The sequence below is a fragment of the Triplophysa rosa genome, unplaced genomic scaffold (genome assembly GCF_024868665.1).
Source record: "Triplophysa rosa unplaced genomic scaffold, Trosa_1v2 scaffold243_ERROPOS425983+, whole genome shotgun sequence".
In the NCBI taxonomy this organism is placed as follows: Eukaryota; Metazoa; Chordata; class Actinopteri; order Cypriniformes; family Nemacheilidae; genus Triplophysa; species Triplophysa rosa.
The window spans coordinates 2,056-28,540 of NW_026634261.1; the positions used below are offsets into that span (position 1 = coordinate 2,056).

Consider the following 26,485-nt stretch of genomic DNA (forward strand, 5'->3'; position numbering starts at 1 on the left):
ATAATAGAGCTCTTGTCGTACCACAGGTATATAATCTGAACACTGTACGTTTAGTTTTCTCGTCAATCAACGTATATTGGCAGAATGTTAAATCTCAAAGATATTTTGAGTTTGATGTTCATGTGTGACGGATTGCAGGTAATAAAAAATCCTATCTGTGCCCCTTAACACACAACACCTTTGGCTTTGTTCTCTATCTCCTCTGCTCTTCCCGTCTATGAACGATGATGAATAATAACCAGTTTTTGGTTTCTGAGCTTGACTGCTTATATGTTTATGTGAGCATGTCTTTCCCTGCATTCTTGCCATTCTCTATGTGTGGAGTCCACAGTGCCTACTAGTGTCAGAAATTAGATGTGCAGAGGCAGTGTTTGTGCCATCCCTGGATCATTTAAAGGAAATGATGAAGCATTCTACTATGTTTAGCTTTAGTCTGATCAAATTGCAGTCTTGCATTTAGGAATGAGTTAGACACCATGTAAAGAAATATGCCGTCTTAAACACAACTTTAAACAAAATGGTCATTGATTTGTGCGTATGCATTTTTTTTAAACAGCTAAAATATGTGCACACAGATTGGATACTTTTGACTGTACGTATGCACAATTTAAGGATGAAATCGCAAAATTATAAGAGAATGTATATAAATATATAAAGAATATTTTCTCATTATGTTTTTGAGGGGATGGAGAGGTTTCGATTTATGTATTTCTTCAGATGGTTTAGCTTTTCTGGTGATTTATGACTAACTTTGCATACAAACCGTGACCACAACAACGGAGCGCTGTCAGATTATGTTTGATCTCTTGTGAGGGACAGCCTAGAATTTAGGGTGTGCTGTGAATCCAGGGAGACTTGTATGTATTCTTGAGTCATTTGTACTTGAGTTGCGTGAGGCTTTGGAGGGGTCATGCCTTTGAGTCTCTCAACAAACCTTTAGTTAGCACTGGTCAACAACTATAGCCCCATGAATCTCTTGTTTTTATAAAGACCACATTGGTCAGAGACAGGCCGACGTGAAAGTGCTCAGTATAGCTATCAAGGCCTGGAGACCTTTCAAAGAGATTCTTCTGTCTAACCTCTTGTTTTAAAAGAAGACTGTGGTAACCAATACAAACCTCCATACGAGTACAGAAAGACTTTTACATGCTGTCAGGAAGACTTTCAGTAACTGTTTTACCAAACATTCATTGGCCATGGACACAGTTTCTCGTAATTATAGAGTTAGAAACAAATTGTTGTTCTTTTTCACCCACAGATGTCACATTCCCGCAAATGAAGTTCGGTTTTATTGCGTTCATGTTCACCCCTGTAATTCTAGTCTTTTTATTTTACATAGTACTTGTTTACTTTTGGAATGCAGCAGTCACAAAAACAAATGCTGTAGTGAGCCGCTCTGCTGTCTGCTCCCTACATAGACAACATCCTGGTCATTTTGTCTATGTTCAGATTGACTGCGTTCACACTGTCGGTCCAAATCAGATTTTTGTGCATATCCGATTGGAATAGTTTGCAATAGTCCCGATGGACTACATTGAACTTTTAATTGATTTTTATTTTAAACCTTTTGAAATATTGAATAAATTAATACTCATGTGCAGGTTTGAGTCCAGTAAGCTTTGTGTTTTGATTCTCTATCAGAAAGATTTTTCACTCGTTTTGGTTAATGTGGACATGTGAAAGCCTGCCATCCGTGGTGGAGCGGTTGGGATGGGTTTGTTAACTCTACAGTCTCTATGGATCCCACTAAGTGCTGATCCATGTTTCCTCTGTCTGAAGATGACAGCAATCAACGTGGGAATGATGCTGCTGATGGTGTGGGAATGACCCGAGGGTCCTAAAGCACCACGTGTCGGTCAGGTCATATATTACTCCTGTGAATGTCACAGCACGCCCCTGGAAATCTGATAATTAAACAAATATTTGTCTCCTAGCAACCGCACACTAAGTAGTTGCTAGGAAATGGACCAGATCACTTAAACTGTGCATTGTTTTGAGGTGACCTCTCGGGTCAGAACGTTTCTCTCAGTTGTTTTATATTCTGTGTGCTTTGATGAGCCTATAAACAACCAAACCACCTAGAAGAAAGGAGTTTTATGCGGAACGGTATGATGTTCGATTAAACCCACACATGCATGTTAAGGTCAGTGAGGAGGGATGGAGTGCGTGTGAGTTTATAGCCCGGGCCGCTCTATTTACATGCTAATGAAGCAGATCTGGCGTGCTTCAAGCGAGGGCCACTGCAGGGTCACACAACACTGCTTATGCCCTTACATTGTTCCCTCATAGGAGGAGGGCCCGAGGGGGGACAGCGGTAGTCCATGTTTGAATAAAGAGGGTAGAATTTAGAAATGCAGAGGAATGATCCGAAAAATGAGAAATTATAAAGAGACACCAGAAGCCGGGGGACAAGCTACAAGAGGACTTGTTCGCATGATGACAGGAAGTGAGATTTCAGGAAAGATGACACATTTGTTCAGTTTGTATCTGATGTCACCAAAGAAAGCATAGACTCCATGTTTTGCATGCATGCTGATTTAACACAGTAAGCATGTGTTTTGCATGAGTGTGATTGCTGCCCATTACCTAATCTCACATCTGCTGCAGCCAATCTGCCAGTGCACTAGCACACAGTGCGTCTGTGTCAAGTCAAGTCAACTTTATTTATATAGCGCTTTTTACAATTTTCATTGTAAAAAAATTGTAAAATTTTTTACAAAGCAGCTGTACATGAGACATATTGACTATAAGCAAAACATTTAAAGTTGTACATGTAAAAACAAGTCAAAGGTGAAGACAGACACATCCACATACAAAACACTCCACACACACAATATGCACACGTACTAACACACATAGACATAGACACACACACACACAAATGCGCAGACACACGGACGCGCAGACAAACACACAGACAAGCACGCACACACAGACGCACGCACGCACGCACGCACGCACGCACACACACACACACACACACACACGCGCGCACAGTGAAAAGCACACATTTAAGATAGAGAGAGAAACATAGGTCAAATATTAAACAGTCTATAAATTCCTATATGCAATATTAATTAAGTAAAACTTTAAAATTCTAAAGCAGCCCCCCGGCCAGGCAAATAGTGCAAAACAGTATGCATTTTATTATCATTAATAATCTAATAACATTTGAAATTTTGTAGTGAAGACGTGTCAAGTCACCGCGTCTTTCTTTATCCAGCTCTATCATCTCAGCTCTTGTCAGGTCGCCGCTTCCCATTCTCCGCTCTACCATCAGGTCTGGGCATGAACTGCATCCTGCCCGCTGTGGTAACCTTGGAACAATGAGACAAGACATCTGAGAGTAGAGTACTGTTCTGCACTCTTTGATGCAACAAGTACATCAGTTGTTGTTGGAAGTGTTCCTGGTTCCGGTTGATCTAACTAATGCAGCCTAAACCCTCAGAAGATTTATATTATGGAAGTATAGTGTATGCAAGATTAAAAAGATGTGTCTTTAGTCTAGATTTAAACTGACAGAGTGTGTCTGCCTCCCGGACAGTGCAGGGAAGACTATTCCAAAGTTTAGGCGCTAGAAAGGAAAAGGATCTACCACCTGCACTTGATTTTGAAATTCTAGGTAATACCAACTGACAGGACGCCTGAGAGCGTAATGCACATGAAGGACTGTAATACAAGAGAAGTTCACTCAAGTACTGAGGAGCTAAACCATGTAGGGCTTTATAGGTAATAAGCAAGATTTTAAAGTTAATGCGATGCTTTATAGGTAACCAGTGCAAGGTTGACAGAACTGTGTGAGAACTCGAGCTGCCGCGTTTTGGACCAGTTGGAGTTTTTTAATAAGCCTGCAGGGCAACCACCTAACAGTGCATTACAGTAATCTAGTCTTGATGTCATGAATGCATGAATTAACTTCTCTGCATCTGATAGTGACAACATATGACGTAGTTTAGATATATTCTTAAGATGGAAAAACGCAATTTTACAGGTGTTTGCGACATGGCTCTCAAATGACATATTACTATCGAATAGAACGCCAAGATTCTTTGCTGACGACGAGAGTTTTATGGAACATCCGTCAATAGTTAAGCAGTATTCTTGGTTGTTATGTATGGCTGTTTTTGGTCAAATAAGTAACACTTCTGTTTTGTCCGAGTTCAGTAATAAAAAGTTGTTACTCATCCAGTTTTTTATATCGACTATGCATTCCATTATTCGATGGAACTGCTGTGTTTCATGAGGCTTCGAGGAAATATAAAGTTGAGTATCATCAGCATAACAGTGAAAGCTAACTCCGTGTCGCTTTATTATATCTCCTAGAGGTAGCATGTATAATGCGAAGAGCAGAGGCCCTAAGACTGAGCCCTGTGGTACACCGTACTGGACTTGCGATTTGCGTGACACCTCATTGTTTATTGCTACAAATTGAAAACGGTCGGATAAATAAGATTTAAACCATTTCAAAGCTATTCCCTTAATGCCAACATAATTTTCTAATCTATGTAGGAGTGTGCTGTGGTCAATGGTGTCGAATGCAGCACTAAGGTCTAGCAGCACCAATAACGGGATATAACCTCGGTCAGACGCCAAAACCAGATAATTTGTAACTCTGATCAAAGCAGTCTCTGTAATCCAGCTCTAAATCCAGACTGGATATCTTCATTGATGTCATTCCTTTGGAGGAAGGAACATAATTGAGTTGAAACTACTTTTTCCAGAACTTTAGATATAAAAGGTAGATTCGATACAGTCCTGTAGTTAACTAGTTCTCTAGGGTCGAGTTGGGTTTTTGTGACAAGGGGCCTTATAACAGCCACTTTATATGCTTTAGGCACATGTCCTAATCTCAGAGGTTAGTTAATAATGTTAAGAAGAGGATCTATAATTTCTGGGAGCATCTCTTTCAGTAGATTTGTTGACTTAAAACTTATTTTAATTACTTATAAAGCCTTAAACGGTTTAGCCCCTACCTACATAACAGAGCTTCTACCACACTACAACCCATCACGCTCTCTAAGATCTCAAAACTCCAGACTTTTGATAACACCTAGAATAACTAAATCCACCAAAGGGGGTAGAGCTTTCTCATACGTAGCACCTAAATTCTGGAATAGCCTCCCCGATACTATTCGAGGGTCAGACACACTCTCCCAATTTAAATCTAGATTAAAGACACATCTTTTCAGCCAAGCATTCACTAATACATAGCTAATGAACAGCAGCTACGCTAATTATTCTCTTTCTGCCCTCGCCTCGGGATGCCCATCCCGAGGTAGGGAGAGATTCCGCCAGGCCCAGATGAACGTCATATGCCCATCCACAACTAGAGATTACGCCAGCTACATCGGAAAATCCCGTGCCATCCTCCTGCGAGAGCCTGCGGACTGACTGACCATCCCAGCTCCATCCAAGGCCATTCCTTCACCACCCAAGAAAAAGGCGACCATCTGGCCAGCCCAGCTCAGACAATTCCATCCCCAACCGAGAGCAAAGACGGACTACCTGTCACATAAATGCTAAATTTACAATACTTGGTATTTAATGCTAAACTTACATCACATGACAGCAGTTTGAAGTTATAGCTGCACTCAGTGACTTTGATTGGAGGTTGCTGGGTGGGTGTTTGTAGGGAGTGGGGGGGGCTTGTTGGTTGTGGTTCGGGGCGTTTCATTTGTTGGGACTGTGTGGGTCTGGTCTGGTTGGTCGGTCTTGTTTTGTGGTCGATGTCGGACAACAGAGGAATAAAGTTAATTATGCCATTACTACTTTTCCCTGGTTGTTCCTCTGTTGTCTGTTGTTGATCGCGGAATGGGACCGGTTTGGACCTGCACGGTTTCGGCGGGTGGGGCTTCCTGGGTCGTGGCTCGTGGGCTCTCCCTGTTCTTCGTGGACGTTGCTCGGTGGCTTTGGTCGGGGTCACTGAGTGCAGCTATGACACGTCAGAGGAGATCTGGCCCTCCCGGCTGAGCCTGGTTTCTCCCGAGTTTTTTTTTTCTCCATTATTCATCATTGGAGTTTGGGTTCCTCGCCACAGCAGAGCAGTGCAGTGTTGGCTTGCTCACCAGGAGACTGCATTTATTTCTTTATTCATTTATTGATTAGATATTATTTATTATAATGATCTTGCTTGGTCTATAAACACCATGCACTGTGCTGTGTTTTACATTTCTGTGTTTTTCTTATTTGCTGCTGTAAAGCTGCTTTGGAACAATGCACATTGTGAAAAACGCTATATAAATAAAATTGAATTGAATAGATTTGTAGGTATAGAGTCTAGCATGCATGCTGTTGATTTAGATGATCTAATGATTTTAGACAGTTCATCGTGATCTACGGTAGAAAATAATTGCAATTTCTCCTTAGGGGCACTGTAGTTAGTTTGTTCAGCGGGTTTCACTTCTGATTGCATTGTTATAATTGTTTCTCTAATATCTTGGATTTTATTTGTGAAGTAGTTCATAAATTCATCACTTCTATGATGATATCCAGATTCAGAAGTCGCTGGCGATTTATTTTTTGTTAATTTAGCCACTGTGTTAAATAAAAAGCTAGGGTTGTGCTAGTTTTCTTCTATTAGTGATGAAAAGTAGGCGGATCTAGACGTTTTTAGGGCTTTCCTTTATTTTTGAATACTATCCTTCCATGCTGTACGAAATACCCTAAAAAGTTGCGCTCCATTTTTTGGGCTGCTCTCTTTAGAGCCTGAGTGTGTTCATTATACCACGGTGTTGGGCTGCCATTTTAAACTTCTTTAAATGTAGAGGACCAACTGTGTCTAGCATTTCCGAGAAGGTGGAGGTAAAATTCTCAGTGGTGATGTCAAGATCTTCAATGTTATTACTCATGCTAGAGATTTGAGACAATTCAGGCAGATTATCGAGAAACGCATCTTTGGTTGAAGTTAATGTTCTATGTGTGTTGTGGTCTGATAACACATATCCCTTGTTAGTTTTACATTCAAACTGAGATGTCTGCTGACTAGGGATGTTAATGATTCATTGACGATAGATTAATTGTCGATAACAGTTTATTTGAAATAACTTAATGATGATCGAGTTCAAAGTCATGCATGTGCGTGTGGCTCATGCGCATAACACATACAACAGACTCATGGAAAAACGCAATGGCTATCCACTTATTACATTACTTGGCTATCAACACACCTTAGTTTAGCATTTTTCTTTTATAGAAATAAAAAGAAAGTTCATTTGAACAATGGACGCAAGAGTTTGCGAGGCGCACGTCTGTCAGCGGGAGCTGCAGCCGTTGCAGGAGTGAGGCGTGATGATTGACAGGTCAAGGCGGAGGAGAGCTTTTATTAATAAAAGTGTTATTTCTTTGTTTAATATAAGTAGCCTTGTCCTTGTTTTATTGTTGCATTCTCATTTAAAATAATAATAAACCACAAACTGTGTTGAAGTAAGGGGAAAATCCGAAAATCTTTGAATTTATTTATGTTACAAAACAGGTACAATGTTAACAGTCTTATTCGTTTTATTAATAAACATTCTGTTTCATATAAGCAAGTTTGTCAGTGTACTATTTTTTTTGTTGTTTAATTAAAAGTAAATAATGAATGAATAACTATTGATATCAAATGTTGTTTTTCCTTTGGATACCATCCGCCTTTGTTAGTAAAAGTTTACCATAAGTGCGTTTGTAATGATACTAATAATAGATCATTATTTTATGATTGTTGAGTTTTTCGTTAAGAATAATAATGAAGAAACATTTTAAGCATTTGTTTTAGTCAAAGAAAAATGATCTAAAGCTGCAGATCAAAATAAGCACTATAGATGCAAAATGCAAATATATTTACTTTTATAATGCGTGGTATCGGTAACGTATGTTGTCACAAGTTTATTACATCCTCATCGGCATTCCTAAAGTGTACAGTACCATCAGGGTTTTTAGTTTTGTATTGATCGCATCTGGACAGCTTATCAGTTATTTTATTCGAAATGGTTTAGCACATCATTTAACTGTTATTTTAGCTTCTGCTCATGTAATACAAATAATGATGTTTGTAGCGAGGAAGGCGGGGCGAGAGCCGTGGGGCGGGTAAGGCGGGGCCGGCGGCGTAAGTGGCAACGAGTGTCAGCTGTGTGACCGCCGGTCCCCGCTTGCCTCATGGGGGAGCTCGGGAGCATAAGAGGACGAGCGACCGGACCATCGAGAGAGAGGACCCGGGCCCGGAAACTGTTAAGTTTGTTTATGTTTGTGTGGCTGGCAGTCGACCGTGAGGTGGCTGCCGGTCTTTTATTCTTGGATTATTGTTTGTTTATTTTTGAATTAAAGTATGTTAATGTTCGCCGGTTCCCGCCTCCTTCCTTCCCTTCTATTGAACTTTATTACAATGTTATTTATGTGAGACCAGTGGCGTAACTTTGTTTTCAAAAGTGGTGGGGACAAAGTCGGCCCCCCACCCGCTGGGGTCGGTCAAATCAATGGAAAACAATACTTTAATAACGAAAATATTTATATAATAACTAAATATAACTAAAATAATAAAAATTACACTAGTTTTTCACATTTTTTGTGCTTGGACAATGGATGCGTAAGCGGCGCATTCACAGCATGTTTGTTCCACAAGCTTAGTTTTATACAAATAAGTGCTCGGGACACAATAGACTTGGCAAAAAGTGGTGGCGACATGTCCAACTCGTCCCACCTGCAAATTATGCCTCAGGTGAGACACAAGTCTCAACTTCAGGACCGCTAAAGGTTGTAACACGTTATGGACATTTGTGAGTTAAAATGCCCTTTTTCGAATTCAACAGATTCTCTGTAATCCTCCTGTAATGTCCTGTGAACATTTAGAAAGAAAATAACACGCTTATAATAACAAATTAACCTATTCTCTCAGTAACAACTCTCGCAATGATATGAGTCTGCTTGTATGCAATTACCAGAGTGCACATCTGAGGTGGCGACATGTTGTATATTGGTCCATATGTTAATTATCAAATACATAATTTTATTATATTATCAATCACACAGATTCATTTTAACAATGCTACTAGGCATTTTTTTAAACTTAGAAACCTGTTTATTCAGGTGAGGAAGATGGCGTTTTGCGTGGCTTTTGCGCGCTGTCATGCCTATATGCCACAGCAGAGGCATATTTCAGTATTAATGTTAACGAGTAATCAATCAATTGATCATTAATGTAAATCGATTATGGGAATTTGTCTAAATTGACATCCCTACTGCTGACACTGTGAGAATATGTGAGGCTTGATTCAGCTGCTGAGAGATGCTGTTGCTGCACACATACTGAAGAGCAATGGCTGTTTTTACTTGAAATTAGCCCTGTCTGATCTCTATTTAAAGTCCTCTCTCTATCCGATGTTATGCACACACACACACCAACCAACATATACTCTATTACTATTTTATGCTTTTGGCTGATTATCACCGTAACAAACAAAGAACATTCCTTTAAGTGATAGTTCACCCAAAAGTAAAAATTCTGTTATTATATACTCACCCTCTTACCCACCCTGCAGAACACAAAACAAGATATTTTGAAGAAAGTTGGTAACCGAACAGCACTGTCCCCCATTTACTTCTATTGTATGGACACAAAACCAATGCAAGTGAATGGGGGCCAGTTAACAACATTCTTCAAAATATCTTTTGTGTTCTGTGGAATAAAAAGTCAAACAGGTTTGAAATGATAAAAGAGTGAGTAAATGATGACAGAATTTCTATTTTTGGGTGAACTATTACTTTAACAGGCATTCAGACCGTGGTTTTGAGGTTGACCTCTTGGGTCACCCGCAGGTCATCTGTTACCAGGGTTAGAAATGACAAAAATGCTACAGAAATAAAGAGGGGGGGAAATCCCAGAAATAGACTCTTATGCACAAATCGCTTTTTGGGTCAAATTACCCAAACACTACATCATACATCGACAACCAAAAAGGGGAAAGTCTTCAGGCTGTTCGTTTGAAGATAAATCCACAAATAATTTAAAAAAAAACTTTTGCACTTGATCACAGAGGCACGCAACAATGCTCAGCTGTAGTGCTGTCAGTTCGTTGAAATTGGAAAGTTTTGGGAAGTCCAAACTTCAGGGGACTGGGCGAGGGCGGGGGGAAAGTCCTAGGGTAAACAGTAACTCGTAACCCGGGCTAAACCGGGGCAACAGACAGAGGTGGGGTGACAGAGCAGGAAGGGCCAGCCATGACTGGGGCTGACATGAATGCCAGCTGGACCGGTGCTGCAGTGAGAGCCGGGCTGAACCGGGACTGGATGCCAGCGGTGTCAGTGACCCCTTCCTGCGTTGTTTCTTCTTAGGGCGGGCTCCTGAGATAATCCTGCCCGCCTCCAAGGAGGTAGCTGAGGGAAGTGCTGGCACAGGGGTAGCAAGTGACTCGACAGACTCCGTGGATATCCTCCTGATCCGCTTTCCCCACAGACTGAGGGCAGCATGATGCTACCCAGGGTGCAGTTCTCCAGAATGGGAGGCAGACAGGAATATGAGGGGGCAGAAGGGGCCCTGGAGTCCTCCCTCCTGGTCCGGCTGAAGTCGTTCACCAGCTCCCGGAACGAACCACAAATCATCCTTTCCCGCTCCGCTAGAGGAGGAGGGTGGCCGAGGCCTGCGATGAAGTAGGCGTTCATCAAGATCTCGGGAAGAAGATCCCTCCTCGCCGCAGAGGCCCGGGCATACTCCCCAAAGGGCTGATCCGACCTGGGGGGAAACAAGCCCTCACTCTTCAGGACCATGGCAGAAGTTGACTGCCATCAATGCTGGTGAACAGCTGACTCCCGCCTAGCAGGTGATGAGGTGCTGTCTGCTAGGTTCATAATGGGCTGGTTCGCTCTGTCAGGGTATCGGACAGAGAACCCAAATCCAGACAGCAATTGTTGCAAACAAGAAAACTTTAACAGCAAAAAACCCACGATGGGGAAAAACTAATCACAACTGAAAACTTCCCACGACGGGGTAAACACATGACAATAAAACCGCAAGAACAGGAACAACTCTTCAGTACAAAAACTGGGCAAGACAGCAACAAGACTCAGCAATTAGGACATCAGGAGCGAACCAGCCCAGGGGCCTCATTTATAACAGGTTGCGTACGCACAAAACATGCCCTGAAAGAGGCGTACGCCACTTCCCACGCAAAAGATGGGATTTATAAAAACAAACTTAACGGAAAAATGTGCGCACCTGCAAGCAAACTCTGACCCATGCGTACGGACATTTTGGAGACAGAGCAGTTAGGCGACACCGATGGTGAGTAAGTGAACTCAAGTTAGATTGCAAAAGGTAAGTGTGATAAAAACAATTATAAGCATTAATCCCTCACACACATTTAATGTGACCTTAAATATCCTCATTATCACGAAGATTAAATCTGCATATTTGCGCTTGTATTGAGTGATACTTGTTTCATGCAGCTCTTGTAAAATCAAACTCAAATCTTAAATAAAAATTCAATCTAAATATGTAATCAGCGCTGTATCACCATCACACTATGAGCGCATGAGGAGATGATCCGACTGCATAGAATATAGGACAGCATCAAATAACACAGTGTAAATAAATAGCTAAATATATTTTCCTTACTGTGCATAATCATTGAATGTCAAAGTCTGGAAATACAGCCATTAAACTCTCGCACAATCGTTTCTCTAAATGTCCTAAAAGTTCATACAAAACCGTAATGAAGAAACATTCGTCTTTAACAATTATGTCTTCAAATTTTATCTCAGGTGAAGGACACCAGTAATTAATGATGTCATTTTAATGAGGTGTTAATGATCAGTCTAAATGTTGTAAACATATAAATGCTGCAGAGACCTTCTTTGGCTTTAATATAATTATAATTATAACAATTATTAATCTGGAAATCTCATGTGTGGCCATTTGTGATTTCGTTACGGAGATAAAGGATCAGGGGTTTTACATAAGTTTTTGTTATTTTTCTATGGCATCTGATAGCGGTTGAACCCGGAAACGGTATACGTCCATAATGGTGCGTGACGCCAGGCTTAACAAGCGGATTGGATGTCAGGCTTATTAATATACGAATAAGCATTCATGAGGTGATTTGCATTGACTATTTATGGGTAAAATGGGCGTGTACAGGGCGGGATATGAGGCTGATTCACGTACGCACACTTGCAGGTAATCTGTGATTTATAAAGGGAAAATTGCATGCAGGTGTGCGTGTGCAAGGTTTTATAAATTCCAATTTTTGTTTGCGTATGCCCTTTTCAGCATTCTGGCGTAAATTCACTTTTAGGAAGGTTTCTACGCACAGTTTTATAAATGAGGCCCCAGGACAGCAGACACAATGGCATTATTAGGGGAAAAAACAAGGGATAATGACAATGGGCAGGTGAGGGTAGTGAAACACTAACGGGAAGATAGACAGGGAAACAAGGGGGCAGGGCCAAGACAACCGACAGGAAAGCACATGGCCCAAAGCAACAAAACAAAGGCCATGTGCTTCAACACATAACAATTTTAATTAGTATATAACATTTTTGTATTTCACACAAGTATCACACACAAGGTTTCAGAAAAGTGAAAATGTCCATGTGGAGCTAAAAAAATACAGCTTAATAAAAAACCTTTTCTGCCTGGTACATATATTTTATTGTTATTGGAATAGGGATGATGGGAGGAACTGGATGGGAACATGTTCAGAGCCTGAGTCAAACCAGCCTTTGCAATTATGAGCACAACAGCTCAACATGTTAGAACAAATACAGAAAACACAGTGTAACAGCTGTGACTCATTTTAAAAAGAACACATACAACAAATAATGACACACATAATCTTCTTGTTCCAGGCTCCTATTCCAAAGAGTGTTCTGATCTCAATTCCCATCTCTAAGTCTTCCGTCTCACGTTTTCGGAACAGCGTGGAAGGGCTAAATCAGGAGATCGAGCGCATCATTATCCGAGACACAGGCAACAGAGAGGAGCTGTTTATTGTAAGTAATTAAAATGTAATTCAGATGGGGTTTTTTTTCAAATGGACTGTATTGTACAACTTTGGGTCATCATAGAAAACAAAGTAACTCAGTAAGTATTTAGACGCTTACGGTTTATATTGTATTACAAAATATCCAAAGACATGGCAGTAAGATACACATGGTTTTTAAGCGTAACATTAAAATAAGTTTTATAATATGAAACAACTGGAATAGAAAAGGTATTTAGCTTTTTGGTTTTCAGACTTATATCTTACTTAAAGGGACAGTTCACCCAAAAATTCTGTCATCATTTACTCACCCTCAAGTTGTTCTAAATCTGTATGATTCTTTTGTTCTAATGAACACAGAGAAAGATATTTGGAAGAATGCTTGTAACCAAACAGTGGCCACCATTGACTAACTTAGTAGGCGAAATTAAAATAGTTGTCAAAAGTGCCCCAGAACTGTTAGCTTTTCTACATTCTTCAAAATATCTTCTTAGCGTTCAACAGAACAAAGAAATTTATTAAAGCAATTTTTCCTACTATGGTATGTCCAAATACTGAAACACTGTATCTACCGCTCAAAACACATCTATATAACCCTTGACCCCTATTCTCTTACTCCAGCCTCAGGAGGCCCCAGATGGGCACAGGGCCCCTCCTCCCCTCTTCCAGCGCAGCGCCAGCTCCCGCAGCATTGACACCCAGACGCCTCTGGACACAGCGGCGGGCAATAACCACAGCAACAGCAGCAGCCGTTCTCAGTCCATCTCACCCACGTTCCTGAATATTCCCAGCGAGCCCTGCAGCGATAGTCCCTCTCCCAACGAGGATGAACCATTGACTGATGGCCATGAGAAAGGTACAGCGTAGACATACCGACAACTCACACACAAACACACTCAGGGCTGTACCAGCCTGATCTCACAGGTATTTGTAACTATTTTATAAGGTGGCTAATTTGTGCGATCTGAATCGTATAAAAATGACAGCAAATTTTACATTACATTAGTAGAAAAGATCAGTTCCCTTAAACTTCACTTAAAGGCCGAGGAATGTGCAGTTTAATAATGGGGGTTTCACTTCTGTGGAAATCTGATTGACAGACACTATTGCACTCCACTATATGCACTATATGCACAGGTTGCACTATCCTAATTCACTCTTGTACCACATCCACAGATCTCGCCCCTGGCTCACCTCAGCTCAAGTACGCCTCCTCCCCAAAGCCAAACAACAGCTACATGTTCAAACGCGAGCCACCTGAGGGCTGTGAGCGAGTTAAGGTCTTCACAGAAGAAACACAGTAAGTGCTGGAATTTCTCCTAATCTACTATTTTATCTGCTCTCTCTCTTTGCATTCTGTTCTTCAGCGTCATGTTCTGCTCCGCAGAGCCTTGAAATGATGATAGCGTAACTTAAAAGTTGAGTCCGTGCCTTCAGTTGTCTCTTATCTCTCCTTTATTTTCATCTGCTCAGGGCCAGGCCTCCGCAGGAGATCCCTCAGTTCTTATGCCCAGATAAGAACAAGGTCAATTTCATCCCCAAGAGCGGCTCTGCCTTCTGCGTGGTCAGCATTGCCAAACCACCAATGCCCACACAGGATTTCAACAACCTCAAGAATCAAAGCAACAACCGTCTTGTGCCGGAACCTGAGCAGAGAGCGTCATGGAGAACCTGCCTGCCTTCCCAGCAACCCTCAGGCTCCTCCTTCTGTCTGTCAGAGTTAGACACACCTCCTCAACAAGCGTCCTAGCGACACATTTTAATAATCAAAAGTGGTTGACACTTAGAGGACGAAGTGATTATGAATGACGTCTGCTTGTGTTTGATGAGGTTGCGCTTTGCTATGCAGTGTGTAGGTTTGTGCGTGTTCTCAGAGTAAGAAGGCAGTTTTGGGGTTGGGTTTTTGATAAACATATTTGTGATGAATATATTAGTTTTGTATTATTCCTCTACCATTCATATGACTGAGAATGTGTCACTATGAAATCACTATGAACGCACACTCGCACAATCTGGGCCCGTATTCACGAAAAATCTTAGCGCAAAGAGTTGCTCTTAGTGACAAAATTCTAAGAAAATTCTTAGAAATGTGGGCGTTTCCCCTTAAAATGACAGAAAAGATCCTAGTAAAGAAAAAGTAATTCATAAAGCATCTTAACCCTTAAAAGAGCTCTTAAGGTCCAAAACTTTAGTTGCGAGGAGGACTTTTAAGAGACTTAAGAGTTTCTTTAGCAGCAGAGAAAATGGACGAAACACAAAAAGTAAGACGATATGTGTTGCAATGCATGACAATTTCCATATTACTTTTAAGGTTTATCAGAATTTTTTTATTGTTTTTGTGTGTGTTCAACTTTTGTTTATCTTGGTTTTGGTTTCGGTTTCCTTGTATAGCCGCTTTGATGCAATGCAAATTGTAAAAGCACTATAAAATTAAATTAAATTGAATGACAGTGAGTTAATAAGACACGACACATTAGATCGTGCAGGGTTCATGTTTGTGACCGATCCTAGTAGAGACACGCTAACATCTCCAAGACAGCGCAGAAAATGCCATGGCTCCAGAAATAGAAGAAATCACCACATTAACATATTTATCAACTGGAGAAATGCAACTATGTAGCAGAGATGATTTGGTTCTGTCACAACGGTCACAATCTAATCACACAAACAGCCCTTACAGAAACTTATTGTGTCACTGTTAATTTTCTATTAAATACGTTGACATTAACAGCATGGTAAATAAAAAAAAAGAATATATGAAGAGTTTGGTTTCAAAATGAAATACTCCGTTTTAAAAAAAATTCAAAAATCATGTTTTTTATTATGTTATCGTGTTTTTATTGTCTTTTATTGTGTTAGTTAGCTGTATTTTTTAGTTATTATGGCTTATGGCTGCGGTTTGAATGATATTAATTGGAATGCACAATAAAAAAACATGATTTTTGATTTTTTTTTAAAACAGAGTTATCTCATTTTGGAACCAAACTCTTCACAATATATATATATATATATATGTATGTATGTGTGTGTGTGTGTGTGTGTGTGTGTTTGTGCGTGTGTGCCTGCGTGCGTGTGAGTATGGTAAAACAGGAAAAAATACATGTGCAATTTCAAACTAATGACCCTATACTTAAAAGTGCTCTTTTTTCCTTCTTGGCCAACAAACCAATCACAGTCTTCAAAAGACATAGCAACGGGGTCAGCCCCGCCTCCTCACTAAGATAAAAGTTTTTGTCTTTTCCTTGCTCAGAGTTGCTCTCAGATTGGTCCTGAATCACTTTTAAACTAAGACTCCTACGCAGAAGTTTTTAAGCTAAATTAAGAGCTTTCTTAGAGGATTCTTAGAAGCTTTAAGAATACGGGCCCAGATCTACATGAGCTTCCTCGGTTCTTCAGGGGCTGCATGGAGCAGATTTTTGTGAGACATTGATGTATATTTTATAATAGTTTGCAGTGGATCTCTTTTGCGTGAAATGATTTCTATATATTAAGAGGACCAGCACATCATTGAATAGAAATTATGCTTTTTTAAGGGGCAGTTCACCCAAAAAGAAAATTTGGGTCATTGTTTACTCACAGTCATGTCATTCCAAACCAGTCTGACTTCATTTTGCAGAATTTGACTAAATTCCCCCAAAGTAATTTGAAATACATGGTCGCACTTTTCTATTCAATTACAGTTAATGGTGACTGGGGCTTTCCAACTTCAAAAGCACCATAGAAGTATAAAAAAATCTCTATATAAATTGTCCATAATGTCATCATGTGTTCTGAATTATACAATAACTTTGAGTGAGCTTTATTCACAGAAAATCTTGACATCTGACCAGATATCTAAGTTTAACTGACTGATCCAGTCATCTCACAGGAGAGAAGGATTTTCAGTAAATAGCAAGTTAAAATTAGCTCTGTCTTTTTCTTAAAGATGTCATATGGCTTTAGATAACTTGAAATATAGCATTTAAATCATAGTCACAATTTTAATGATACTTTAATGGTGCTTTTAATTGAAAATAGAGACCGAATGTACGTCACTTCGTAACATGACTTGACTAAGACCGCCCAAATCTAAACGCAAGTAAGGTGGGCCTAGATTTACCTGTAAATCTCATTGTATCGTCACTGTCGCAGACATCTCGCGGAGATGCTGTGTGTTTCGTTGCGAAAAGAAAGACCGTTTGCACTGCCAAAAGATGAGACAACTAAAAACGAATGCATGTTTCTATCTCAAAAAAACTCTGTATGATGTATATGGTTGTTTGTTTATAGTCTTTATAACCTTGTATATAAAAGGTAAAACAGCTAGCTATAGTTTTTAACGATTTAACATAATATTTTTTTAATAAAACCTTACCAATCCTTCACATCCTGCTCTAGTCGCGCTGGCAAAGTTGATGTATCGGCTTGATCATCTTCATTTTCCGTATCAGATTCGGGCTCGAATTGATATAAGTACCGATGACATTTTATCACCTGTCAGTACAATTGCTTGGGACATGATGTTCCGGATATGGTAAGAGGCGTAACATTTCCGTCAACGCTTGCAGTATTCGACCAATCACTACGTACTGGTTAACTGGCCAATCATAGCACACCTCGCTTTTCAGAGCGATGAGCTTTGTTAAAAAATCAGCGTGTTTCAGAGAGGCGGGGCAAATAGGATATACAAACATGCACGGTATGTGGAAAATACTGCGTTTTTGAACCTTAAATCGCGTATACACATTACATTACATCTAAAACAAACGATAATATTCATTTTAACCGTGTCATTTGACCCCTTTAAATTCATAATTTGAATGTGATAACAGGCCACCATTTTATGTGACTCACACAAGTGCTTTTGAAGACTTGGCCAAAGAGAACTTCCTATGGCTCTTAAATATAAAGGGCAGAATAAGGCGATTTAATGTAACATGAACTGTTGTGTCATTAAAGTAAATAATAAATGTAGGCATTGTAGCTCAAAAGTGGAGTTGGAGTTTGTTTGGATTTCATACCAGCGGCTTGTGACCATCTCTCAGTGCCTCCGTTTATGTGCTTTGTATGCGGGGTGGAGTTCCTCCCAGTTGTTTTGTTGGGAGGAATTTCCTCCTGTAGTTACTGTATTTTTTTCTGTAAAGTTCTAGTTAAGGTTTCTTTTCAGCAACATGAACCTGGCATATTTTAGCACTTTTACCAGCGTTATGAATCAGCAAGGGTCCTCCATCTAAGGGTCCTGCATCTCATAGCCTTTGTTAAAACTAAAATAAGCTCCCGGCCTGTGATTACTAGTGTAGATAAGTACTCAGGATTGTAAAAGCAGCAATCTCCTCTGGCAACCACACAAGAATTCAAACGTTTCTCGCTCGAATACAAATTGATGTTTTATCAACCGCTTTGTATATCTTCTTAGGATATGTTTTGAAGTAGAGAACTTTCTCGCCATAGGTCCAGTATATTAATATACTTTTAAATGGATAGTGGCCTTACATTTATCTTTCTACATAGTGTGACATGTAGTCAGTAAGAGGCAAAGTTACATGGCGGTGCAGCTGACAGATATTAACAATCCATACAGACAGTTTTATTAACACGGGGACAGTTATGTATGATGGAATATTATGATGTATGTTGTTTGTCTCATTACACACACCACTTGTTGTGGCTGTATGAAAGTCAACGGAATAAAGTTGCACTCGCGCTAAATGACTGAGAGTGTTATTTCAAGCCTTGCTTGAACTGATTGTTTTTTATTGATATGATGTGTTACGCAAAGAACGTATATTTTCTTATACATTTTTTAAATTTGCATTATTCAATAAATCATTATATATTAACAATGTGTTATTCTATATAAGAAATTCCATTTTTCATATAGGCCTATAGACGATTTCAGCGGCAACAACATTAACTTTATGTGGCTCAAACTTAACTTCCCGTAGACCTCCACAAAGAATCAATAACTGTCAAGTAATTTTATACAATAAAATAATAATATAAATGAAAAATAAAATAAATTATTTTATAACCAAACACTGACCGGAAGTTAGCTTCGGGCCAGGCATGTGCGTTCGATGAAACTGTCTATTGAAAGATATAAGCACTTGGTTAATATATTGCAATATATTTTCCAGTATATCCCCATATATTGGATGTAAAGTGTCAGCTACTTTGTGCTTGCTGTATATCAAAGACAGCCCAAGTCTATAATCATCATTGGAAGTGTTTCACTTCCCAGTAAGAACAAAATGAACAAAACAATTTTATGCACTGGCAAAAACGGGATGAGCTCAAATACCACCTTGTGGTCAATGCATGCAAAAAAGGGGCATGTCTTCACCTGACTGACAGAAACACTAAGAGTAAAACATTACATAATAATTAAAATAAAATAATTTAATCTACTAATATTACACTACCAGTCAAAGGTTTGGGATCACTTGACAAAAATGTTTCTCATGCTCCTAAAAATATTTTAATCTGAAGGTGTACTGTATGTTTCGATGTTTGAAATTACTTGTGTGGACAAAAATATACAGATAATTGTGCCAACATATTTATTTATTTCTATAAAACTACATTTAATTTTTTTTAATGGATTACTTGGACAAAATAATGAATAAAAAGCAGCCAATAACAGTCCAGCATAGATGGAAATTCCTTCACTGCTGTTTAAAAAGCATTGAGACATCAAGAAGCTGGCTTATAAAATGCCAAGAGAATGATTTTGAAAATTCTAGTCAAATGGTGACTTTATGCTAAAATTGAATGTAGTTAATTTATTTTGAATGCTTTTAGTCACAACATAAATGCCACAGTTACAACTGTATTATTCCATGGTTTTGATGAGTTTACTATTATTCTAAAATGTGAAAAATATAAGAATGATTGAGTGATCCCAAACTTTTAACCGGTAATGTACAGTGGCTTGCAAAAGTATTCACCCCCCTTCATTTTATTCACATTTTGTTATGCTGCTGCCTTATCTTAAACTACTTTAAATGAATTTTTGACAGCTTAAAAATAAGTACATTGGATAAGTATTCATACCCTCAACTCAGAAAATGGTTATAGCGCCTTTACAGACTCAAATCTTTTTGGGTATGATGTGAAAAGCTTTACACATCTGCATTTGGCAATTTTCTGTCATTCTTCTCCTCAGATCCTTTCAAACTCTGTCAGGTTGGATGGAGATCATCAGTAGACAGACATACAGACAGTACAGGCAAGTCTTTTCAGGTAAATTACTAATTTTAACCTTGTGTTCTGTTGGTGTCGTTTTAACTGCAGTCGCAGCAGTGGCAAAGCTACTTCCTTTAGCCCTTAAGCGATGTAATTTTGTCCTGCTGCCTTCATTATTTGCCATCAACATTGGTGCATCCTGTAAGTTTCCAAACACAGGATCTGTCATGATTTTCACTTGGCGCTCCAAAAAAGTCACAATATCAACAAACTTAGTTCTCCCATGATGCTTTTCCTGAATATCACATGATACTGTTCTCCACTTGTCTCTCAGTTTATATGGTAATTTTTTAATCACAGCGATCATATTGGCAGGTGTATTCAATTCACACAGACTATGAACCTTATCCATGGAATTGTAACATCCACGCAAGAACAGACTGTATGCATGTAAAGCCTCACCATCTTCTGACTTGATTGTTGGCCATGAAGAAACCTTATTCAAATAGGCAGATGCAATCATATACTCATTTCCAAAGTGTTCATGCATTAAAGTCTTTGCCTTTGCATAACCTGAGCCATCAGTCACATGTTGACAGCTCCTGACAAGTTGTTGTGGTTGCCCCCTAGTGTACTGCTCCAAAAAGTGTAGGCTATCCTCGGTATTGTCAGCCCTTTTCTCAATTACTTGTTCAAATGACCGTATGAAAGAGTGGTACTGTAGAGGGTCGCCATCAAATATTTGGATGTCTCTCCTAGGCAGTGATGCAAGACATTGCTGATGCACCAGCACTGTTGTTATCTCATTCTGCCTTTCCATTACAGACAACATGTGGTTCTGGTCACTTTTAATGTTCGTGGAAAAGGGTATATGTACATCTCCATGATGAGACACTGGAGGTGCAGTAGTATTTGGAACTATAAGCGGTCTCATGAACACAGAGGGCCTTTTTTGCTTTAGCCTGTCAAGGCATAAATCAGAATTTCCAGTCTCTGATTTTCCATTTTCATCCTCTCCAGGGTTCTGTGGAACAAAAGTCTCTGCGTCAACGTTAAGAGCTGTCACTGTTATTCCTTTTTTCTTAAAATATGACTCCATGCCATCAGATCGATGAGAAGCAGCACTCCGCACACCAGATTCAGAGGTCCTTAAAACATTCACTTTCGCCATGGATGCGGCTATATCAGCCTTAAGCTGAAGTTGTTCCTTTTGTTGTCTTAATTTCTCTTCCTGCTCATCAAGAGAATGTTTTTCCTTTAGCAAACTTTGACGGGCAAGCAGAGCAGCTATCTCCGCCTCTGCTTTGAGACGTGCTGATGAAGTAGTGGAAATGTTTGATTTTGTACCTTGTTTTCTACTGCTTATGTTTGATATACTGTCACGTGGCAGTATGTCATCCTGGTCATCATGTTGAGAAGATGGTTGCGGTTTTCCCTTTTTTACAGCCTCATGAATTCCGCTTTCTTCCTCTGATAGAATCTCCTGGTGACACTCAGCATCATGAGTTCGCTCTGAACGCGGCTTGTCAATTTCTGAAATCCACACTTTGGCATCATTAATAAATCCTTGATTGTATACGGTGATGCTTGCGAACCATGCATTTTGTCTTTCTTGTTCCTCTGATGGAATTAAAGGCATTAGAGATTTGTGCAATGCAGTGGCATTTTCAGACAAATGCAGCAGAACATCAAACTGTGCTTTAACTTGTGAAACATTTTGACCGTCTCTCATGAGCTCTTTGAGAGACAATATCTGGCCCTTTAATTTGTTTACTTCTTCTTTACGCTGTTTCTGAATTGCTTCAATCTTGCTGGCCAAAGCCTTTGCAGTTAGAGTGATTTTTCTCTTCTCCGTTTTAGAGGAAGTAGAGGAAGAACCAGCATTTGATCCACTCATTTTGTGCATACAGGCAGATGCAAGTAGCCACCACGGTATGGGTACAGCGTAATGCCAACGACCAATAGCCACAGCAATCACATGCAGGCACGATATAATAACCAACGCGCTGAATCCAACGTAATGCCAACGACCAATAGCCACAGCAATCACATGCAGGCACGATATAATAACCAACGCGCTGAATCCAACGTAATGCCAACGACCAATAGCCACAGCAATCACATGCAGGCACTATATAATAACCAATGCGCTGAATCCAACGTAAAGCCAACAACCAATAGCCACAGCAATCACATGCAGGCACGATATAATAACCAACGCGCTGAATCCAATGTAAAGCCAACAACACATCAGTAAACACAACCCGATCAGCGGCAATCAACCCGGTATGAACAATAACAGCACCAAACTTCAACAAGTGGCAGTAACCCCATTAAACTGCGTTCAAACATGCCATAACACAGTACTAAACTCAGGTTACATACCACTGTTTGTGTGCGTTTTTATCGGGCGGCTGCCGCTCTCCACTTGATCAAGCCGGTGTCGTGCCGAAAACACGACAGATTATGCACCCCGCCAGATTATGCACCCCCCCTCCCCACAATGGTTAGGGTGAGGATTAGGTGTTAGGGGAGGGATTAGGATTGGGTGTGGGGAGGGGTTAGAATTAGCCAATCGGACAGCGTGTTATTGAAGGGGGTGCATAATCTGGCGGGGAGTGTGTTTTCGGCACAACACCGGAACCGCGTGTCATCTCATGGCCGATGTTAATCCTTTTCTCCATGAATAGTTATGGCCGATGAGCGAGGCTTTCTTTCCTTAGGTCTGGAGACTTTTTTGTTGACAATGTTGGCGACTATATGGCTGACCATAAACTTCGCCGCCGAGAGGCTGATTAAGGGAACCCTATTGTCAGACGCGCTTACTTGCAATGATCATAACTCCGAAGACTTCGTTTCTCCTTTTTGATTTTATTTGCATAGGGAACAAACAAGAATGTGTATCCAATACATACATCCAAAGTCGTTATAATTGCATTAGAAGCTTGGTGGCGGTCAACAAAAAATAAGCCTTTCCCCGTCACCCCCTCTCTCCATTCATTCTAAACACACAGGTGAACAGAGGATATACTTTTCCCACTTCCGCCTCCACCAGGTGCCGTAATCACCATAAGTGATCAATGAATGTGATCGAAAACCATACCTTGCACCAACAATAAAGAAGTCAGAATGCATGAAACACTGTGGCACCACCCCTTTAAAACTAAAATAAATCCTCAGAGAACTTTTTTCTGAGCAATTGGACATGAAAGTGTTTAGCATAGGGGGAGGTTATTGATCAAACAAACTATGAAACACCACTTACTTTTAATATGCATTGTATGATAAGGCATTATTGAGATTAAAAGTTTTGTAAATGCTTAGTGGCAGATCTCTTACAAAAGAACCCTTACACAGCAAATTATTTTCTCTGTTCTCTATTCACTATTTATTTCTTGAAATGGGCCTGTTGATATGTTCTATCAAAACCTCAGTGTGAGACTCTGAGCCCAAGTGTGAACATGCGTTTTACAGAGCCGAGCTCCCCTCTGAGGCCCTGGGGCAGCCCACAATATAATCTCTCACACTGTGGGGAAATTTGGACCAGGGTCGACTCCCAGACAGATTCCTTGCATTTCTCTATGCTCTGAGCATGCTAGACTTATTGTTACAAGCTCAGCTCAAACGCTGTCCTGTTGGTTTAAACTCGACAAAGGATCAGCTGGCTCCATAGATGTTTTTCAGTTTTTTTTAAGAAATGCAAGATATGCTCTTCCTGTACTAAGCATTTGAGAACTTTAAATATGTCTTACATTAATTCAAATACAGGTAAATATTTCTTGTTATGAGTAAAACATCAGTATTCATCATGTATATTATGGTAGAGATGATCCTGGTTTTGTTTTTTAAGACGTAGTGCCACTTGTCGGTAGAAGTATGTATAGCACATATGATATAAATGTTTTACATATTTCGCAAAGGCATTCATTATATATTTAGGTAACTTAGTTTACGCATAAACATGTTCGAGTTTTAAAACGTATATGATTGTATTAGAAAAAACGGTGTAGTTTCGGTACTGTAACCGATCACCATACTCACGTTTTTACAGTTTAAATTTTTTTGCTCTAAGTAAACCTATTCTTTGTATTTCAAATAGCTTAAAATAATACAAATACTGTAATATAGCTTTATACGGAGGACAGCATGTCACACAATATCAACTTCCCAAAAGTATTTCATGTAACGTTAGCCTGTTGTAAACGGGTATCCATATTCACAACCAAAGGAATAGAAAAATTGCAGTTTGTAAGTATAACGTTAAACAAAATCTGCTTACAAGTATACTGTGACGACAAATAGTGCGTACGGTTTAATGGAATACATACAGATAATAAAACAGTTACTTAAAAGGTTACTAGTTTACAACTCTTCACACAAAGAACATAAGATTTAAAATAAAATGTCTAAGGCAAAACAATGCATGGAAACAATGCCACTTATTTTAAACACTTTCTTAAATCAAGAAATAAGAAAATAAAAATAAAAAGCATGACAACAGTTTAACAGCTCCAAACAAAAAGAACGTGATTCTTACGGAAGCCGCGAAGCTACAAAAACATGCAGCTGACGAGCAGGTTTCTGCTTTTTGTCGACGCGAGGAATCCTAAACGAAGACGAGGTTGAGTAGACTCGTTTTCATTGTAACCTCCTCCTGGATTTAAAGCGCGGACTTCACTGAGTCCCGTGTGTCGGGATATGTAGTCAGACGGACAGAGTCGTAACAAGAATGCAAATGTAGTCTAGCGCTTGTCTAGCAATGTGCTGTCATTTACACCATGTATGTGTTTTGCTGCGTTAGCCAGCGGCAATCCAACATGGCGTTTATTCTTAAAATAATATTAATTTATCACGTCTGCTTAACTACGCGAACTCAGTTGAACCTGAATTCTGGTCAAAAAAGAAAAAAATACAATTAGTGAAAATAGTTTCAATTCAAGGTGAAATGCTATTAGCTTATATGTAGACATTTTATCGATTAACATAGTCACATAATCAAGTTTCATTGATGCTTTGTTCAGTTTCAACTGTACATTAAAAAGATGGAGATGATTATTTTAAAAACATCTAATTGGACATAAAAAGTGACTATTCTATACCATCTTCACATCCTATTTTTTTTAAACTATAAAATATAACCCACATTTTAATTCATACACCCCAGCTGGTCTCCATCTTTCTGTCTTGATCTAAACCGGTGTATGTCTGGTAGATTGAGGATAGATGGAGGAGGAGGAGAGGGATGTGCAGGATGAGCTTCAGTCCGATGAGAGAGAAGACAGGACTGTAGTGACTAAAAGTCAGCTGGTAAGAGAATATATTTGATCATTCTCAACCCATCGAAAAAGTCCTGGGCATATTTTTTCCAAATTTAAAAAGCGACAAATAATTAAAGACTCAATAAAAGTGTATTTTGTATAAAGAAATTAAAATTATTTTATGTACAATTAAAGTAACATTTCATATGTGTGTAATTTTTTTGCTTAAACTATGACCTGAGCATCGAACATGACATGAACATTTTGTGGACGGGTTTTCTGAGATTTATAATTTATGATTAAATGGATGAATCTAAAATGTTAACCTTATTGTAAAGTATTAGCTGTTAGTGGTTTGTGTTCTAACTATTCTGAGTATTGTTTTATGTTGTGTAAGGAATCTGACAAAAACTCAGAAACTGAGACAACAGAATACCCAAATGCTCAAGAACATCCACCAGTCCTTCCAACCACGGACCGTCAGAAGTTCTCTGCAGCTCCTGTACAAACATAAAACCAAAATGACCAAAATGGACATTCTTTACGCTATGAGCGGGTGGTGAGGACATTGCACTATAATGCACATTAATGGCCTGTTTTGTTTCCTGCCATGAACACTAAACAGATTTTTATTTGATTTTACAGGTGATTTTGACAGAGCAGGATGGACAGTTAGTTGTATGGTGTCCCACCTCTCACTCTAGGGGGCGTTCAAATGTTACTACCTCAAGGTCAGTTATTGAATATTATTACACGGCTCATTTGAATGCTTGATTCTGATTGGCCAGTCGCGACATTCCAAGGGTTGTTATTTTCAAATTAAATAATCAAAACTAATAACACCCCGTAACCCGTATGCTGCTAATCATTTTGAGAGGGGCAGTTTAATATTACACAAAAAATAATTATAAACATGTCTTTTAATAACATATATGACATTATATTTACAAATGATTAAACCAATTTGCCTGTTCGTGACGTTTGAACGTCGTTTCTTTCTTTAAAACCGAAAGTAAACGTTTTTTCCTCGCGGAAGGTCTGCATTCGGTAAAAATGAGCTAATAAAATATTTCCAATTCACATTTTATGTCCAGTTTTTTTCTCATGTGGCAA

The 26,485-nt window shown here is 39.4% G+C and overlaps 2 protein-coding genes across 2 annotated transcripts in view; both read left to right on the forward strand.

Moving 5' to 3' along the window:
* Positions 1-11,523: 11,523 nt before the first annotated feature.
* LOC130550136 (protein FAM117B-like) lies at positions 11,524-18,636 on the forward strand. The gene is made up of 4 exons (XM_057327517.1): positions 11,524-12,960; positions 13,572-13,806; positions 14,127-14,250; positions 14,424-18,636. Exons 1-4 carry the CDS (start codon positions 12,790-12,792, stop codon positions 14,698-14,700), a joined length of 807 nt encoding a protein of 268 aa, XP_057183500.1. The 5' UTR covers positions 11,524-12,789; the 3' UTR covers positions 14,701-18,636.
* Positions 18,637-26,017: 7,381 nt separating this feature from the next.
* Positions 26,018-26,485, forward strand: part of LOC130550140 (calcium-responsive transcription factor-like) — a 62,541-nt gene continuing 62,073 nt past the window's right edge. The window contains 1 exon segment of the mRNA XM_057327522.1: positions 26,018-26,103. Coding sequence (XP_057183505.1) covers positions 26,088-26,103 — 16 coding nt within the window. The 5' untranslated portion in view covers positions 26,018-26,087.

Bases quoted from the DNA above. Each gene is read 5' to 3' on its own strand.
- LOC130550136 (XM_057327517.1), top strand. From the start codon at position 12,790: ATGACACACATAATCTTCTTGTTCCAGGCTCCTATTCCAAAGAGTGTT. The intron at 13,807-14,126 runs GTACAGCGTAGA...CCACATCCACAG, and splicing joins GACTGATGGCCATGAGAAAG to ATCTCGCCCCTGGCTCACCT. The intron at 14,251-14,423 runs GTAAGTGCTGGA...TCATCTGCTCAG, and splicing joins GTCTTCACAGAAGAAACACA to GGCCAGGCCTCCGCAGGAGA.